At 47.7% G+C, this 20,183-nt stretch overlaps 1 protein-coding gene across 4 annotated transcripts in view; it reads right to left on the bottom strand.

The window, feature by feature from the left end:
- Positions 1–20,183, bottom strand: part of LOC135054493 (oocyte zinc finger protein XlCOF6.1-like) — a 124,886-nt gene that overhangs the window by 82,265 nt on the left and 22,438 nt on the right. For 2 of the 4 annotated variants that reach the window (XM_063957602.1, XM_063957605.1), the window contains exon 1: positions 2,141–2,210. Coding sequence is in view for 1 of the 4 variants with exons in the window: in XM_063957607.1 (XP_063813677.1) it covers positions 14,892–15,869 (978 nt within the window). In the remaining 3 variants the exon portion in view is untranslated. Of the gene's footprint in view, positions 1–2,140; positions 2,211–14,891; positions 15,870–20,183 lie in introns of those variants that run through there. The other 2 variants (XM_063957607.1, XM_063957603.1) reach the window with 2 other exon arrangements.

Raw genomic sequence — 20,183 nt, 5'->3', positions numbered from 1 at the left:
GGTACGGAGCAGGGTATATGGTAGGGGTGGGGAGGTACGGAGCAGGGTATATGGTAGGGGTGGGGAGGTACGGAGCAGGGTATATGGTAGGGGTGGGGAGGTACGGAGCAGGGTATATGGTAGGGAGTTAGGGTATATGGTAGGGAGGTACAGCGCAGAGTATATTGTAGGAGTGTAGAGGGCAGGGGAGGTACAGTGCAGGGTATATGGTAGGGAGGTACAGCGCAGGGTATATGGTAGGGGGCTACAGTGCAGGGTATATGGTAGGGGGTACAGTGCAGGGTATACGGTAGGGAGGTACAATGCAGGGTATATGGTAGGGAGGTACAGTGCGGGGTATATGGTAGGGAGGTACAGTGCAGGGTATATGGTAGGGGGGAACATGGCAGGATATATGGTAGGGAGGTACAGCGCAGGGTCTATGGCAGGGAGGTACAGTGCAGGGTATACGGTGTGGGGGGTACAGGGCAGGGTATATGGTGGGGGGCGGGGTACAGTGCAGGGTATATGGTTGGGGGGCATATGGTGGGAAGGTACAGTGCAGGGTATATAGTAGGCCAGGTACAGTGCAGGGTATATAGTAGGCCAGGTACAGTGCAGGGTATATAGTTGAGGTACAGTGCAGGGTATATGGTGGGGAGGTACAGTGCAGGGTATATGGTAGGGAGGTACAGCGCGGGGTATATGGTAGGGAGGTACAGTGCGAGGTATATGGTAGGGAGGTACAATGCAGGATATATGGTAGGGAGGTACAGTGCAGGGTATATGGTAGGGAGGTATAGTGCAGGGTATATGGTGGGGAGGTACAGTGCAGGATATATGGTAGGGAGGTACAGCGCGGGGTATATGGTAGGGAGGTACAGTGCGGGGTATATGGCAGGGAGGTACAATGCAGGTTATATGGTGGGGATATACAGTGCAGGGCATATGGTAGGGAGGTACAGTGCAGGGTATATGGTGGGGAAGTACAATGCAGGGTATATGGTAGGGAGGTACAATGCAGGGTATATGGTAGGGAGGTACAATGCAGGGTATATGGTAGGGAGGTACAGCATACCTCCCAACTTTCTGTAACTGTGGAGCGGGACACTCGCGCGCGCTCCCGAAAAAAGGGGCGTGGCATATGAAATGGGAGCGTGGCTTCGCGGGAGGACCTGCTATCGCGAGCCACGCCCCCGTTTTCGTCACTGAGGGGGCATGCCCAGCGCTCTGTGAGCCGCTAGCATGCTCCCTCTCCCTCTGACTCCACTGAATAGACGCTGTGCGCATGCGCACAGCGTCTATTCACCGCTAAGCAGAGCAGCGATTGACAGAGCCTCCCAACTGATCCCCCCACCGCGGGACACTGTGGCCTGCGGGTGGGACAGCGGGACAGTCCCCAAAAAACGGGACTGTCCCGCGAAAATCGGGACAGTTGGGAGGTATGGGTACAGTGCAGGGTATATGGTAGGGGGTACAGTGCATGGTATATGGAAGGGGGGTACAGTGCAGGGTATATGGTAGGGGGGAACAGGGCAGGATATATGGTAGGGAGGTACAGCGCAGGGTCTATGGCAGGGGAGGTACAGTGCAGGGTATATGGCAGGGAGGTACAGTGCAGGGTATATGGTAGGGAGGTACAGTGCAGGGTATATGGTAGGTAGGGAGGTATGGGGCAGGGTATATGGTAGGGAGGTATGGGGCAGGGTATATGGTAGGGAGGTACAGTGCAGAGTATATGGTAGGGGAGTACAGTGAAGGGTATATGCTAAGGGCGAAAGAGGTACAGTGCAGGGTAAATGGCAGGGGTGGGTGAGGTACAGTGCAGGGTATATGGCAGGGGTGGGAGAGGTACAGTGCAGGGTATATGGTAGGGGATGGAGAGGTACAGTGCAGAGTATACGTTAGGAGGTACAGCGCATGGGTATATGGTGGGGTGGTACAGTGCAGGGTCAGGGTATATGGTAGGTGTGTACAGTGCAGGGTATAGCATAGGGGGGTACAGCGCAGGGTATAGGGTAGGGAGGTACAGTGCAGGGTATATGGTAGGGAGGTACAGTGTGGGGTATATGATAGTGAGGTACAGTGCGTATTATATGGTAGGGAGGTACAGTGTAAGGTATATAGCCGGGGCGGGAGGAGATACAGGCGCCGCCATTACCCGCAGACGGACGCCATCTCCTCACTCCTCGGAAGTCTCAAACGCCACTCCCTGTCACATGACCTCCCGGCTCACTGTGCAGTGACGTCAGAGCCTGGGTACGCTGCTCAGGACGGGCTACAACAAGATGGCCGCCGCGTTCCCTGAAGCTGGGATGATGATAATAGGTGAAGTGTCTCCCCGGGTTGTCACTCACCCTGTGCCCACGCTGCCTGATCTCCTGCTGCTGCTGTGTCCTCAGGTACAGGCTAGGAGTGGCATGCCTCATAAGTGGAGACCCACGAAGATCACCTACCTCCCCAGGCTATGTCCCAGCAGGATAGAGGCTGGGGTTAGATAGCTCATTCCATTACTGGTGTGTGGGAACCTACCTGCCTTTCTGCATATCTGGACTGTTGTACCTCCTCAAGTTATAGTCCTCCTGTATCACATCTGGTCCAGTATGAGAGGAAGTTATGGAAGTCCAGCACAATTGTGGAAGACCTCTAGAGCCCTGGTGGTGGTCTTCTACCCACAACAGCCACCCGTTGTCCCCATAGTGTTCCAAACACACACCGGTACTTAGGATACCACCAGGTCTTACACCAATGGGAATAGCTAGAGACCATGGGTTAAGAGGCTAGAGTAGTATACTAGAGCAAGAATGGACTAGACTGGAACACTGGGGATTAAGGATAGGACTGGATCTAGACCTCCGCAAAGGCAAAGGAGACAAGATAAGGTGGAATATGAGCACTGTGCCGTTTTGTTAATCTTGCAGGCTGAGTACTTATTAAACACTAGGGAAGCAAACATGAGGTTAACAAACTGAAACAGGAGAAAGGTTCAGGCAAGGCAGGATAGACCTGAGATCTGGCAGACGTGCAGAGTATCCACATCACTGGCATGAGGTGCGGGCACCTGGAACACGGACCAGCAGTTTATACCATAGCATAAACTATAACTGGTAAGGAGGTGCTGACTGCGCTGCCTTATAACAGAGAGATCCACCAACCAGTGCAGCCAGGGGATTAGAGGTTCCTGATTAATAAGTATTAGCAGCTGCAGAGCTGCACGTACATTAAAGGTCGCTTAATCTGGAAATAGCAGACCCAGCCATCCCTGCGACTGCTCAGCATCCTGTCGCCTGACAACTGTAGCCCAGTATAAGAGGAAGGGAGATTGTTTTGGGTTATGTAGCATGTTTCATTAGTAGTGTGTTGGACTAGAGACTTCTGGAGATAATCTGCCTCCCTGGGTTATGGTCCACCTGTATCATCTCCAGTCCAGTACAAGACGAAGTGGAGGAGGCTTGGGTTATGTACAATGTTCCATTTCTTGTGCGTGGGACTAGAGACTTATGGCGATAACCTAACTCATCTGGTTATGGTCCACCTGTATCACCTTCAGTCCAGTATGAGATAAAGGGAGAGAGGCTCGGGTTATGTAGTACATTTTATTACTGGTGTTTAGGACTAAAGTCTTATTTATGTCCCACCTGTATCATCTCCGGTCCAGTATGAGAGGAAGACACAGAGACTTGGGTTATGTAGCATGTTCATTTACTGGTGTGTGGTTCTACATACTTATGGAGATAACCTACCTACCCTGGTTATGGCCTACCTTGAGCATATCCGGTCCAGTATAAGAGAGAGAGATATGTTATGTATCACTTTCCATTAATGCTTTGTTGGACTAGAGGCTTCTGGAGAAAATCTACATTCCCTGGTTATGGACCACCTGAATCATCTTCGGTTCATTACAAGAGAAAGGGGGAGAGACTTGGTTTATGTAGCTTGTTCAATTACTGGTGTGTTGTACTCGAGGCTTATGGAGATAACCTACCTCCTCTTGTTATAGCCTATCTTGTGCATTCTCAGTCTAGTACAATAGAAGGCTTGGGTGATGTAGCACATTTCATTACTGATCTGTTGAAGTAGAGATTTTGCTAGATAACCTATAACACTTAACTATGGTCCACCTGTATCAGAGACTTATGGAGATAACCTACCACCCCTGGTTATTGCCCAGTCCTGTACAAGAGGAAGGGAGAGAGTCTTGGGTTATGTAGCATGTCCCATCAGTGGTGTGTTGGACTAGACACTTCTGGAGATAACCTACCTCCCATGGCTATGGCTCACCTGTATCATCTTCAGTCCAACACAAAAGTAAGGGACAGAGTCTTGGGTTATGTAGCATGTTCCATTAGTGGTGTATTGGACTAGAGACTTCTAGAGATAACCTACCTCCCCTGGCTATGGCCCACCTGTGTCATCTCCGGTCCAGTAAAACAGTAAGGGATGGAAGCTTGGGTTATGTAGCATGTTCCATTAGTGGTATATTGGAGTAGAGACCTCTTGAGATAACCTACAACCCCTAGCTATGGCCCATCTGAATCATCTCAAATCCATTACAAAAGGAAGGGAGAGGGTCTTTAACTATTCAATGTGAGTGAACTGGAAAACACCCATTAGCCTATATCCTTAATGTCAATTTGGTGTCGAGGATGACAGTGTTGCGTGATTATTTACATAATTTGATCATTTTTTAAAATCAACAATTTTGGAGACATATTTGGAAAAATTAACAAAAAGGGAGGTAATCTGCGCACTGGGGTGGTTTTACTGTATGGGATGTGCTGCTAGTCAAAAGGGTGTCCTTGCCCTTTGGTTCAATATGGATATCTGGTTTTCACCTGACTGCGCTCATCCCCTACAGTTTGAGTACTCGTGAAATGATGCAAATGGATACTTATATAAAGGTGTGTTTTACTTTCATATGTATCAAATATGACACTCAATATAATGAAACAGTGCAGATAAATATTGTTGAACATGAAAAAGGTGGTAATCACAATGTGTGCTCCACGGGGAGCACCTGTTTAACTCAGTCCTTTAATCACTCAAATTGGTGATTAAATCCTTTAGGTTCTTGGCGTGTGTGTTCTGACACAAAGGCCAATGGGCTGGAAAAAAATATATAAATGTAATGATTAAATCTGGCTGTGTTGCTTTAAAAGTCAAATATAGATTTTCCAGTGGAAATGTCTCTAGTCCTGACCGGACTGTGTGGGCTTTAAAAATCTGTCTTTAGTAATTAGATTCATATAGTTGCAGAGGACGGCGTCCCGTACCTCTGCGTGTGGAAGTCAGGTATTCGTGCACTATCGTTGCGGCCGTACTTGTAAGATGTACAGGTGCGGGGGGCAGCGGGAACCTCCTGGCAGCTCCGGACAGACTCGTCCCTCAGCTCGCGCACCCGCTCTCCGGTTCGTCCTGTTAGGGATCTCCCCGTGTGCCTGCGCCGCTCGCTGGGTTGGTCGTGTTCGCGTGGGGGGGAGCTCAGCCGCAGGATCTAAACAGAGCCTGTGGCAGTGTTGCACCTCCCCACAACGGAGTACTCACCTGTGTGGTCCTCCTGCTGCCCGTCCGTCTGTACTGCTTACCGATGTCTGCACCGTAGGTCCGAGGGTCTCACAGCACTCTCCTGTCCTCCAATGGTTTGATGTCTCTTAGTCGTCTCCTCCAACGCGTTTCAACCGGATCGGTCTTCCTCTGGGAGTTTTTGCAGTGTTCTGATAGTGGTGGATGTTAAAATGGCTTGCGGGCGGGACCAGCATCAGTTCCTCCTTTGTTCCACTGATTTGGAACAAAGGAGGAACTGATGCTGGTCCCGCCCGCAAGCCATTTTAACATCCACCACTATCAGAACACTGCAAAAACTCCCAGAGGAAGACCGATCCGGTTGAAACGCGTTGGAGGAGACGACTAAGAGACATCAAACCATTGGAGGACAGGAGAGTGCTGTGAGACCCTCGGACCTACGGTGCAGACATCGGTAAGCAGTACAGACGGACGGGCAGCAGGAGGACCACACAGGTGAGTACTCCGTTGTGGGGAGGTGCAACACTGCCACAGGCTCTGTTTAGATCCTGCGGCTGAGCTCCCCCCCACGCGAACACGACCAACCCAGCGAGCGGCGCAGGCACACGGGGAGATCCCTAACAGGACGAACCGGAGAGCGGGTGCGCGAGCTGAGGGACGAGTCTGTCCGGAGCTGCCAGGAGGTTCCCGCTGCCCCCCGCACCTGTACATCTTACAAGTACGGCCGCAACGATAGTGCACGAATACCTGACTTCCACACGCAGAGGTACGGGACGCCGTCCTCTGCAACTATATGAATCTAATTACTAAAGACAGATTTTTAAAGCCCACACAGTCCGGTCAGGACTAGAGACATTTCCACTGGAAAATCTATATTTGACTTTTAAAGCAACACAGCCAGATTTAATCATTACATTTATATATTTTTTTCCAGCCCATTGGCCTTTGTGTCAGAACACACACGCCAAGAACCTAAAGGATTTAATCACCAATTTGAGTGATTAAAGGACTGAGTTAAACAGGTGCTCCCCGTGGAGCACACATTGTGATTACCACCTTTTTCATGTTCAACAATATTTATCTGCACTGTTTCATTATATTGAGTGTCATATTTGATACATATGAAAGTAAAACACACCTTTATATAAGTATCCATTTGCATCATTTCACGAGTACTCAAACTGTAGGGGATGAGCGCAGTCAGGTGAAAACCAGATATCCATATTTGGAAAAATATTCATCAGTTAAGTGGTTAAAGGAATTTACAGTTTTGCCATTTTTATCACATCATTTATACAAAATTATTTTCAAAAATTATTAAGAAAAAGGTCTGTTTCCATTTTCCAGCTGCTATTGCGGTGTACTTGCTACCTGAAATAAGGAGCCTCAAATGACTCAGGCTGGAGATGGTGATAATGAAGGACACCATTAAAATTATTGTTATATATAGCTCATGGCCTCTGGCATACCAGAATAGTACAGGTATCTATGGATACAGTAAATGTTTTTCATTTAGGTAGGTTTCTATTCTAGGAACCTGCACTTCAACACTGTTAAAAATAATTAGCAATTTCCAATAGCATGACGCGTTTCGCAAGATACCGTCTGCTTCATCAGATTAGGAAGCATATGTACACGGCAAGTTCAGGACATGATTGTGGTGACCCGGTGTGGTCTTTGGGTGAAATCCACAAAATCTGCAGTCTTTAGTTCACAGAACTGTCTGTCGCTGATGTGGACAGGTGATGAAGCATACTGCGCCCCACGAAACACGACCTGCTTTTGGAAACGACAAAATACTTTCAATGGATTGTCTACTCTGATATTGGAGAAACAATGGAATGTTGAATCATTCTTCAAAGTACAATTCACAGCTGTTGTGGAACTACACATCCCAACATGCCATACCTCAGTTTTAGCATGCCTTAATAGCAAAACTCTGGCAAGGCATGCTGGGATGTGTAGTTCCACAACAGCTGGAGGACCACAGGTTGAAGACCCATGCTAGAAGTTCTAGAATTTTTTTTTACTCTAATTGAGTTCCTGGTGTCCAAAAGTTGCATTGCATCAGCCATTATTCCTACTGATCTTCTCCTGCCTCTGAGAAAAATGTATTGTCATCTCAGAGTCCTTTCTTCCATCTCTTCCGGAGCGAAGTCCAAACCTCCCTGGTGAAAACCTAATCCTACTTAGACTCTGTGCCTCTACAGTAACAGTTCCAAACCAGCTCTGATTAAGTAGAACCCCCAACCTTCCTGAGTATTGTAATGATAGTAAGATCTGACCAAAATGGATTCTGCAGGCAATCCCATCATGAAGAGAGATCTAGCGCAATTCCTGGTGGGTCAGCTGGGTGAACAAGAAGCTAAGCAGAATCAAATGATGCCTTATTTACAGGAATTGGCTGCTCGTATGTACACACTCCAAGCTCCCTTGACTAGTCCACCTCCAGATTCTGAAAACTGCAACTCCAGTAGCTTCAAAGCTTTCGAAACATCAATGGAACCATGATTCTCTGGTTGTGGTGTTCAGGCAGGGTTGTCTTAAAGGAATAAGGATGAATTGGCTCCTTGGGAATTTCCCACTTCCCTCAATGAGCTGATTAATTTGATTTTGATTTGCGCCTTTGGGAGATGACCCAGAAGAGAGAATTAACAAGTCACACCAGCTACAGACCAGTACAGCAATTTCAGCCACCAGGTCAAGTGACCTGCATTTGGGACAAGCTCACTTAATGTCACAACTGAGGGCTGGAGACCGTGACTGGGAGCCTCAGTTGTAGGGGCTGACGGGTATTTGAACTTAGGAGGAGCTATGTGACTCCTGGACATGCGTAATGACAGTAGCAATGAATGCCCGAGGGCGTGACCACGACAACTGGAAATGCCTTAAGTGCTTTTATTAAATAAAAGGTCAAATAACGTGCAAAAGAATAATAGAAAGTCACACGTGATAATTAGGTGCACAATTGGTAAAGACCAGTAACCTGGAATATGGAGGAAAGTTCTGTAAACAATAAATGAAGCTGGGGTTCGCTGGAAGATGAGTAAAGAAGCTGGGGTTCGTTGGAAGATGAGGAAAGAAGCTGGAGTATGCTGGTAACTGAGGAATGAAGAATGGTTACTGAAAAGCAAAAGTCCAAACACAGGAATCAAAAGTAGACTGTGGAGGGTTAACCACTGGAGAGTCGGGTTACACTGCAGAGTGTAATCACCAGGGAAGTCAGGCTGAACTGCAGAATGGAATTGCAGGAGAAAGTCTGTAGTGAAGCTTGTAGGCTGGAATCACAGATGACAATGAAAGCACTGACAATCTTTTGGGAGCTGGGACAGGATATTTATACCTGCTGCATAGCAGGGATTGGTCTGGCAATTATGACAAGGCTCCAGCACCGTGGATAGGAGGAATAATGTCATGTGACTGGAGTCTAACATGGCTGCGCCCATGAACACACAAAGAAGGGGAATTAAATACTATAGGACAGGTGTAACAATGGCGATGAAGGCCGCAGTAGCAGAATCACATGCGCCCAACGGCGCGCGGCGGTCAGCGAGACAGGAGCGGCAGCAGAGGCCCATGGAGGACGTACATCCAGAAGGCAGAATGGTGTCTCAGTACCCGGATCGTGACAGTACCCCCCCTTTTAGGAGTGGCCCCAGGACACTTCTTAGGTTTACCTGGCCATCTGGAATGGAACTTCTGGATGAAGACTTGTGCCAACTTAGAAGTGGGGAATCCATGACAGAATCCATCGAGGGATGAGCCCACGGACGATGAGGAACAGACAAGGAAACCAGTTGCTTAGTGGGTGACTGGCGGGATACTTTGTGCTGGGCACATTTTGGGCAGGAGGCCACAAATTCAGCAATGTCCTTTTTTAGGGTCGGCCACCAATTTGACCTGGAAACGAATTTTAAGGTCTTGCGTATGCCCGCGTGTCCGGCAAAGCGAGAGGAATGTGCCCAATGCAAGAGCTTCCTCCTGAAAGCCGGCTTCACAAAATTTTTCCCTGGCGGGGGCATAGAGTCCATCCTCACTGCGGAGAACGCCACTGGATCAACAATACAATGCTTGTCAGTAGACTCAGACTCATTTTCTTGCTCCCAGGAGCGGGAAAGGGCATCAGCCTTGTGATTCGGTGACCCTGGACAAAACTGTAGTTTGAAATCTTGGCACGGAGGAGACGGGACATCAGAAGACTTGTAGGAGGATATGCGAACTGGAAGCTCTTTTTGGAGACAGGTCTCTGAGCAGGAAGGACCCCATGCCAGGATACGGGTCGACTTCCAATCAACTTGAGGATTATGCAGACGTAGCCATGGGAGGCCTAGGACCACAGGATGGGTGGCCTTTGGGATTACCTGGAAAGAAATCAACTCTGTATGCTGGTCCCCTACCTTCAGACGGATAGGTAGGGTCTTGGAGGTAATCACCGCATCAGGAATCCTACTGCCGTCCACGGCAGTTAGAGATATAGGAGATGACAGTCTCACAGTGGATAGAGACCACTGCTTAACGAACCTCTCTGTAATAAAGTTTCCGGCTGCTCCAGAACCCAATAAGGCAGTGAGATTCTTTGTACGCTGAGCCACCTGCAGAGAAACGGAGAGATTGCAGTTACTTGGAAATGGAGAGAAATTTGTCACTCCTAGCTGGTCTTCTCCTTGGTGGGCTAGGACTTGAGGTTGTCCCGGACGCTTGGGACAGGACTTGATAACGTGAGAAGATTCGGCACAATACAAACAGAGACGCTCCGCAAGACGTCTACTACGCTCTGCCTGAGATAAACGAGAGCGACCTATCTGCATAGGTTCCTCCCTAGACGGAGATGGCTGACGAGGAATGGAAACAGTAGGAATCTTGGGAAATGTGGATCTTCCTCGTTCAACAGCCCTTTCACGGAACCATAAATCGACCTTAGTGCAGAGGGAAATGAGCTCGTTTAACGTTAAAGGGAAGTCTCTAGCAGCGAGCTCATCTTTGATACGCTCGGATAGCCCTCCCCAGAAGGCTGCATAAAGAGCGTCATCATTCCAGGAGACTTCAGATGCCAAGGTCTGGAATTGCACCAAATACTGACCGACAGTTCGCGTCCCCTGACGCAATCGAAGGATCTCTGAAGAAGCTGATGTCACTCGACCTGGCTCATCGAAAATTCGTCTGAACGTTGCCACGAAGTTAGCATAGGATGACAACAGAGCATCAGACCTTTCCCATATAGGTGAGGCCCAGTCTAGAGCGGCACCACTGAGTAGAGAAATTAGGTATGCCACCTTAATGCGGTCAGTAGGGAAACTGCTGGGTTGCAATTCAAATTGGATCTCGCACTGGTTTAGGAAACCCCTGCAGGCTTTAGGGGACCCATCATATTTAGCAGGAGTCGCCAGTGAAGATAGGGAGCAGGAACAGGTATGTCAAGTGGAGACACCACCGGAGGCGCTGGAGTCGGCACACTGGACGCCCCTGATCCACGGAGGGCCGCTTGAATTTCATCCAGCCGGGAGGAGAGGTCCTGGAGACAGCGAACAACATGGCCTTGAGCAGCCTCCTGACGTTCAAGGCGGGTTGCCAGTTCTTGTATCAGCCTAAGCGCTTGGGCCTGGTCTCCGGCTGGATCCATTTGGTCAGTGCTTACTGTCACAACTGAGGGCTGGAGACCGTGACTGGGAGCCTCAGTTGTAGGGGCTGACGGGTACTTGAATTTAGGAGGAGCTATGTGACTCCTGGACATGCGTAATGACAGTAGCAATGAATGCCCGAGGGCGTGACCACGACAACTGGAAATGCCTTAAGTGCTTTTATTAAATAAAAGGTCAAATAACATGCAAAAGAATAATAGAAAGTCACACGTGATAATTAGGTGCACAATTGGTAAAGACCAGTAACCTGGAATATGGAGGAAAGTTCTGTAAACAATAAATGAAGCTGGGGTTCGCTGGAAGATGAGTAAAGAAGCTGGGGTTCGTTGGAAGATGAGGAAAGAAGCTGGAGTACGCTGGTAACTGAGGAATGAAGGATGGTTACTGAAAAGCAAAAGTCCAAACACAGGAATCAAAAGGAGACTGTAGAGCGTTAACCACTGGAGAGTCGGGTTACACTGCAGAGTGTAATCACCAGGGAAGTCAGGCTGAACTGCAGAATGGAATTGCAGGAGAAAGTCTGTAGTGAAGCTTGTAGGCTGGAATCACAGATGACAATGAAAGCACTGACAATCTTTTGGGAGATGGGACTGGATATTTATACCTGCTGCATAGCAGGGATTGGTCTGGCAATTATGACAAGGCTCCAGCACCGTGGATAGGAGGAATAATGTCATGTGACTGGAGTCTAACATGGCTGCGCCCATGAACACACAAAGAAGGGGAATTAAATACTATAGGACAGGTGTAACAATGGCGATGAAGGCCGCAGTAGCAGAATCACATGCGCCCAACGGCGCGCGGCGGTCAGCGAGACAGGAGCAGCAGCAGAGGCCCATGGAGGACGTACATCCAGAAGGCAGAATGGTGTCTCAGTACCCGGATCGTGACACTTAACTTTTGAGGAGTTTGAGACAAGATTCAAGGACAAGCTGAGTGTATACTGTGCCAGGGCAGATAATTTACCCCAAGTCCCCGGGGAATGCCAGATACTTATTGGTACAGGAAGTTTCTCTTTCATGACAAGGAAACTGGGAACTAATCCCTAGTTAGATGGAATTAACTTTTTAAGTGTATTTAATATTAAGGTCAAAACGTAAAGTGATGCCACGGAAGGAAGAAAAATACAACTAATATTACATCATCGTTTTTATGAAAACATCAGTATATACAGCACATAATTAAAATTCTCTTTGATCAGGAAAGAGTAGAGAGACCTGTCTCCTTAGAGACACACATATATGGACATACCGGCGCCCCCAGCTCCAGGAACACACGTACATAGGATAGACCTTGTTCCTCAAGTTGCCCTGATGGTGGCACCACTCACCAAGGAAAGATTTCTGTGTTTGACTATTCATTTAAGGCAGGGGTGGCCAGTCGATCGTGATGCGCCGCCCATCCACACGAGGCGAGGAGAGCACAGCGCGCGCCTCTCCTGCCTGCCATCCTGCCCCTCAGTCTGGTCTCCGGCAGTGACGGCGGAGTGTATAGCTCAAATCAGGTGCCGCTTCGTTAGCCAATCAGAGCTCGTGGATGGGTGCCTGATTTGAGATATACACGCTGCCGTCACTGCCGGATACTAGACTGAGGGGCAGGGCGGCAGGCAGGAGAGGCGCGCGTTGCGCTCTCCACACAGCAGCAAAATGGTGAGCAGCACTATGGGGGCATATCTGGCACTGTAGGTGCATGGCACTGTGGGGGCATATCTGTATCTGGCACTGTGGGGTCATATGTGGCACTGTGGGGGCATATCTAGCACTGGGCACATGGCACTGTGGGGGCATATCTGTATCTGGAACTCTGGGGTCATGTGGCACTGTGGGGGGCATATCTGGCACAGTGGGGGCATATCTGTATCTGGCACTGTGGGGGCATATCTGTATTTGGCACTGTGGGGGCATATCTAGCACTGTGGGGGCATATCTGTATCTGGCACTGTGGGGTCATATGTGGCACTGTGGGTGCTTATCTAGCACTGTGGGCACATGGCACTGTGGGGGCATATCTGTATTTGGCACTGTGGGCACATGGCACTGTGGGGGCATATCTGTATCTGGCACTGTGGGGGCATATCTAGCACTGTGGGCACATGGCACTGTGGGGGCATATCTATATTGGCACTGTGGGGGCATATCTAGCACTGTGGGCACATAGCACTGTGGGGCATATCTGTATCTGGCACTGTGGGCACATGGCACTGTGGGGGGGGGGCATATCTAGCACTGTGGGCACATGGCACTGTGGGGGCATATCTGTATCTAGCACTGTGGGGTCATATCTGGCACTGTGGGCACATGGCACTGTGGGGGCATATCTGTATCTGGCACTGTGGGGGCATATCTGTATCTGGCACTGTAGGGTCATATGTGGCACTGTGGGGGCATATCTAGCACTGTGGGGGCATATCTGTATCTGGTACTGTGGGATAATATCTGGCACTGTGGGCACATGGCACTGTGGGGGGGGGGGCATATCTAGCACTGTGGGCACATGGCACTGTGGGGGCATATCTGTATTGGCACCGTGGGGTCATATCTGGCACTGTGGGCACATGGCACTGTGGGGGCATATCTGTATCTGGCACTGTGGGGGCATATCTAGCACTGTGGGTACATGGCACTGTGGGGGCATATCTGTATCTTGCACTGTCGGGTCATATCTAGCACTGTGGGCACATGGCACTGTGGGGGCATATCTGGCACTGTGGGCACATGGCAGTGTGGGGGCATATCTGTATCTGGTACTGTGATGCCATATCTAGCACTGTTGGCACATGGCACTGTGGAGGCATATGTGTATGTGGCACTGTGGGGGCATATGTGGCACTGTGGGGCTATAACTGGTGCTGTGGGGGCATATCTGGCACTGTGGGGCATATGTGTATCTGGCACTATGGAGGCATATGTGTTTGAGGTTTTTACCTGTTGGGGCCAATGTGTTATTTCGTGCGAGACAGTCATTACACCCTGTGCAGCAAGGCTACGTCCCTTTTTTTGTTATACCATGCCCACTTTTTTGATATGCCACGCCCCTTTTTCGTTGGCGCGCGCTATTATCCCACTTACGTAGATCACAAAAGCTTTTCAGCTTTCAAAGTAGATCACCGACTCCAAAAGTCTGCCCACCCCTGATTTAAGGCCTTGCATTCCTCCGGGAACCCTGGCCTCGTTGGTGGATAACACAAATCATTAAATTAGGGAAGGGGGCTTATGGCCATAACTTGTCTGTCAAGTCTCAGACCTTATGGCCTAACGTTAGTCCTTATTAATTTGCCATCAGTTAATTCCTTGAGCACTGGTTGTGTCCTAATACCATTCGTTAACCATTACAATTCCAAGAACTGCCCACACAACATGCCACGTAATGAGAAGATGTTATCTTGCAAAATGGATAAACGGATAAATAACAAAAGCATAAATATAAAATTTGAACAGTAATAACATTCTAGCTCAACCCTTTTTTATAACAAAACAAATGTGTAGGCAAGCCACGAGAGAGCCCTTGTCAGGAGAAATACAATGCTTGATGAGAATTGTTCTTTATATAAAATACTTTACCCTTGCAAACAAAGTTTCACCTGTATAAATGTGTGAATAACTTACTATTTTAAAAGATCTGTTTTCTGTTATTTCCCACAACCAGAGCATGCATACGGCTTTTCCTCTGTGTGAAGTCTCTCATGTGACAGAAGACCTGATTTCTGCGTATAACATTTCCCACACTCGACACACGAAAATGGTTTCCCACCTGTGTGAAATCTCTCATGTATAACCAGACCTGATTTCTGTGTAAAACATTTCCCACAATCAGAACATGTAAACGGTTTCTCACCTGTGTGTAGTCTCTGATGTGTAACGAGAACTGATTTCTGCGTAAAACATTTCCCACAGGCAGGACATGAAAATGGTTTTGCACCTGTGTGAAGCCTATGATGTCTAACAAGATGTGATTTGTCTGTAAAACATTTCCCGCACTCCGAACATGGAAATGGCTTCTCACCGGTGTGATGTCTCTGATGTTTAACAAGATCTGATTTCTGTGCAAAACATTTCCCACACTCAGTACATGAAAACGGTTTCTCCCCTGTGTGAATTCTCTCGTGTCTACCAAAATGTGACTTATTTGTAAAACCTTTCCCACACTCAGAACATGAAAACAGCTTCTCACCTGTGTGAATTCGCTCATGTGTAACAAGATCTGATCTGTCTCTAAAACATTTCCCACAATCAGAACATGGAAATGGCTTCTCACTTGTGTGCAGTCTCTCATGTCTTACGAGATGAGATTTGTCCGTAAAACATTTCCCACACTCCGAGCAAGTAAAGGGTTTCTCACCTGTGTGACATCTCTCATGTCTAACAGCAGCTGATTTGTATCTAAAAAATTTCCCACACTCAGAACATGAAAATGGATTCTCATGTTCCTTGGATGGCTGATGGGTAATAAGCTTTGTGTTCTGTATCAAACACTTGGTATCTATAGAATGGGAAAATATTTTATCTACTGCAAGAGCTGTAATATATGTACCAATGTCTGAGTTAGCAGGAAAATATTCCCCATGATAAGCGCGATCAAATGACATATCTGTATTGTAAAGAACTGGATGTATAATTGGGGTATCAGGGTTTTCCCCTGGAGAATCTTGGGTGATGTCATCCTCTGTTATACTTCCTGGAGATAAAATTAGATCTTCCTCTGAGATATTCCGGCTGCTACATCCATCTGCTGGGAATAAAATACATACAGGGAAATATGAATGTTTCCACCATAACAAATTTAATATGGCGAACGGTTCCCAAATTACCATCATATTTATGGGTAGAATTAATAACTCATTAACTGATATTTTAAGCTGTACAATATATAAAGCATGGTTTACGTGTTGATTCTAATAATTTGTGAAGTTTGTGGTTACAATAGAAGAGTAGAACCATTAGAATAACCCTTCGTTAGCTCAGCTAGAACCGAGATGTGCCTAAAAATACTAAACCATTGCTTACACACAACATTAAAGGTTGGAAATATGTGAAAGAGGTCCATGAGATGTATGGTCCATGAGATGTATTGAACAAGAAGCTGTAAATGCTGAGTTTTTCCCACAGTTGTGTAATAAGACTTCCATGTACTCAAGAAATTTATAGACTAATGCATTGGCCTCACACACTGACGTTTTGGTATTCGTGCAATCATGGTGGCTGTTCCATAGGTTGTCCTCGTTATTAAGATAAGCCTATGTTTTAAGTTCTCCTGTAAGCAGCCATTGCTACAAGATACTCTGGGGCCTCCATTACTGTTGTTAGCCCCGGCCTTATTGATCCTGCTGCAGTATTACAGGGCCGCACTGCCAAAGGGCCTGTGGCAGATGGACTGGTCAAAGGTAGCCATGGCAAGGGTCTACCTAGACTGTGGAGCTGGCCAAGAGTTGAGAGATGGATGGCCTCCCAACTGATGTGCTCTTGGAAAATGATCTTGATGGTGGAATTGTTACATTTACTGACACCATCACCAGGGGTCAAGTTGTCCGACTGCAGTCTACATCATCTGCACCAACCCACAGTAAAAGACCGCAATGCCTAGACACCTGCCAGCATAGCCAACCACAGCATTAGCCAGCCAAGCGGAAAAGACTGCAGCAGCTAGATCAGCACCTCTACCGAGAGTGCCTTTTGCATCTGGTAGGCCTGTGTCCCCTAGCAACGCAGAGGAGTTTGTTCCAGCTTCTTGGATCCTGTTTCACTGCCCAGTGAGGAGCACTAGTGGTTTCCCAACTCTGGCGGTGAGAATGAGTAATCACACTGATCTCCGTATGACTGACCCCAACCAGACTGACTCTAGCAATACCAACATAAGTCCCCTTGTAGAGTATCCCAACTCAAGAGAAGTGAAGGCCACAGACAGGAATTTAGGGAAGCTCAACTCTCTAACACATCTATGTAAGGCATAACGTGGGATGGGGGAAGGGGGAGTGAGCTGGCAGGAAGGGTTAATGTGCAGGGCAGCCATGGAGAAAGATCAGACAGTGAACATGTCGAACTGTTGTCCTGGGGAACTCATACCCAGCTGGTTGCCCATGAAACTCCTTTGGCCTGTCACCAGAGAATGGGCTGCACCCTGAAGTGTTTGATGTAGAGCTTATCCTGGCCTAGAATTTCAGATGATGCCCAAACCTACTGTAAGCCCTGTGACGTGTGTTGGAAGCTTGGGCTCTCCAGTGTTTCCCCCAGGATCCTGCCTTTGCAGCAAGTGACTGGTCCCCCTGCTTGTGCCCAGTAGATTGGGGAAGACACTCAGCCTTTGTGTGGAAAAGTTAGTAAGAGAAGACCTAAATTGGATAGTAGGTACCTGTGGTCATAGGTCATAAGAGGAAGTTTTGAGAGCAGGTCTGATAGGGCTGATGGATGCCAGATAACAGTAGTGCAGTTCCTGGAGCACAGAGTGGGAGGAGGCAAGGGTAGGCCCAAACCAGTGATGGTGATGCAACCAGAGACTGAACCTGGCTCACAACTCCAAGAGAGGTACTGATCTTACAGGTAATATAGGAAAAAGAAGGGAAGCACTCTCATTTTGTTTTGGGTTGTTTCTTTTGGGTGGAGGCACACTTGAAAATAAATCTAAAACTTAGCTTTTAATAATTCATTCAAATAGAATGTTAAATTGAATTCTGTAAAACACACAAAGACAGACATATAAGTACATGTAAGAATAAAATTGAATAGCAGGCAAAATATAGGTAGTAAAATGATTCTATTGTATTAATCAATAAAATCTCTTTGGGATGGCAGTGCTAATTGTCAACATGTTAATTATGCATAATAGTAAGTAAAGAAAACTTTGTAATTGCTGGAATAGTCAATGCATTTTACACTGTTAGCGCATAGAGGTAATAAAAGGAAAGGAAAAAAGAGGAGAAAAAATATTTTAAAAGGTAAAAAGGGGGTTCCCCCCCACCCCAGTATATTGCCTTAAGACTACTGCTTCTAGTTTTATGTGCCTACAATTCCTACTGCACCTAGTATTCACAGGTGGTCTCCCACTCAAGTACTGACCAATACTGTACCGCTTCCAAGATCAGACGAGGTTGGGCATATTCAGTATGGTATGGCTCTGGATATGATTGAGCAAGTGAGTGGGTTTGCACGGTATAAAGACTGGGGGCTGTTGCCTGGTCCTGTGATGTGAGACCTGTTGTGTCAGTGCAGGATCCTAACCAAAACCTGGTCAGCGATAAGAGTACCCAGAAGGAGAATCGCCAATAGTTTAGGCAGAGGAATAGGATAGTGGTCCTTATTGTATATTAGTATGCTGCAGTCTTCTCAAAGGTATTGATGACAGATGAGTGGTATTTCAACTTAGGGGGCACTATGAGTTGGAAAACAAGAGACAGGTTGTTTGGTAAGTGAACTGCGTAGGAAAATAAATATATGATAGTGAATACTCACTCCAACTCAATAGTATACGTCACAGAGCGGGAGATCATAAAATAAAAGGTAAGCTACCTCATGGTAAAAGGATGCATACAGTATATACTTTAAATAATTGAGTGCTGCAAGTTCCAGCACTGCTGTTCGGGTATCCCGCATTGCACGGCACAGACGATCGTTTCGCTTATCCACATACGATCGTTTCGCTTATCCACGGATGATCGTTTTGCTTCTGTGTTTCCTCAGTGTAGGCTCCTGACATGCCGGGCTAACAGTAGCATAATATCATGCGTTGCCGACACTCAGAGAGCGCACCGTCATCTGCAATGCTCCCAATCCCAGCGCACTCAGTAATCAGTGCTGCTGTATGGTTATTGTCACAGGTTAGTGTTACGGTGCCTCTGATTGGTAGATTGTGAGGGGAATCAAAGTACTTTCCGCCCCCTCTGTCATAAGTGGCCATACACGCTTTTAATCAATATTGTCAAGTTAAAAGGATTTGCAAGCAGGCTTTTATTGGAATTGTCATAGATACCTGTTTCTTGGTCTGAATGGGCTTACAGATATATTGTCACTGACACCTCTGACAGATTGGACAAGAAAGGGACTTCCCAAGTAAGTTTACTGGACAATCACTTGTGAGTTGGCATTACAGTCATTGGAGGAGGTTCTGGTACCAGCTCTATTGCTGACAGAGCAAATTCCCGATGAGGACACCAGCGAGTATGAGATACACCAGAGAGTGTGGGGAGGAGACAGGACAGATCTCTGGGCTGGTAACACACAGTGACATGATGTGAGTGGGAGAGCAGGAGTATAATAGGGGCTGATGGCTCCTGATGTATGAGATACACCAGAGAGTGTGGGGAGGAGACTGGTCAGATCTCTGGGCTGGTAACACACAGTGACATGATGTGAGGGGGGAGAGCAGGAGTATAATAGGGACTGATGGCTCCTGATGTATGAGATACACCAGAGAGTGTGGGGGGGAGACTGGTCAGATCTCTGGGCTGGTAACACACAGTGACATGATGTGAGGGGGAGAGCACGAGTATAATAGGGGCTGATGTCTCCTGATGTATGAGATACACCAGAGAGTGTGGGGGGGAGACTGGCCAGATCTCTGGGCTGGTAACGCACAGTGACATGATGTGAGGTGGAGAGCAGAGAGTATAATAGGGGCTGATGGTTCCTGATGCATGAGATACACTAGAGAGTGTGGGGAGGAGACTGGTCAGATCTCTGGGCTGGTAACACACAGTGACATGATGTGAGGGGGAGAGCAGGAGTATAATAGGGGCTGATGGATCCTGATATATGAGATACACCAGAGAGTGTGGGGGGAGACTGGTCAGATCTCTGGGCTGGTAACACACAGTGACATGATGTGAGGGGGGAGAGCAGGAGTATAATAGGGACTGATGGCTCCTGATGTATGAGATACACCAGAGAGTGCGGGGGGGAGACTGGTCAGATCTCTGGGCTGGTAACACACAGTGACATGATGTGAGGGGGAGAGCAGGAGTATGATAGGGGCTGATGTCTCCTGATATATGAGATACACCAGAGAGTGTGGGGAGGAGACTGGTCAGATATCTGGGCTGGTAACACACAGTGA

Source organism: Pseudophryne corroboree, chromosome 3, assembly GCF_028390025.1.
Source record: "Pseudophryne corroboree isolate aPseCor3 chromosome 3, aPseCor3.hap2, whole genome shotgun sequence".
Taxonomy (NCBI): Eukaryota; Metazoa; Chordata; class Amphibia; order Anura; family Myobatrachidae; genus Pseudophryne; species Pseudophryne corroboree.
This window is presented reverse-complemented; position numbering and strand designations above follow the sequence as displayed.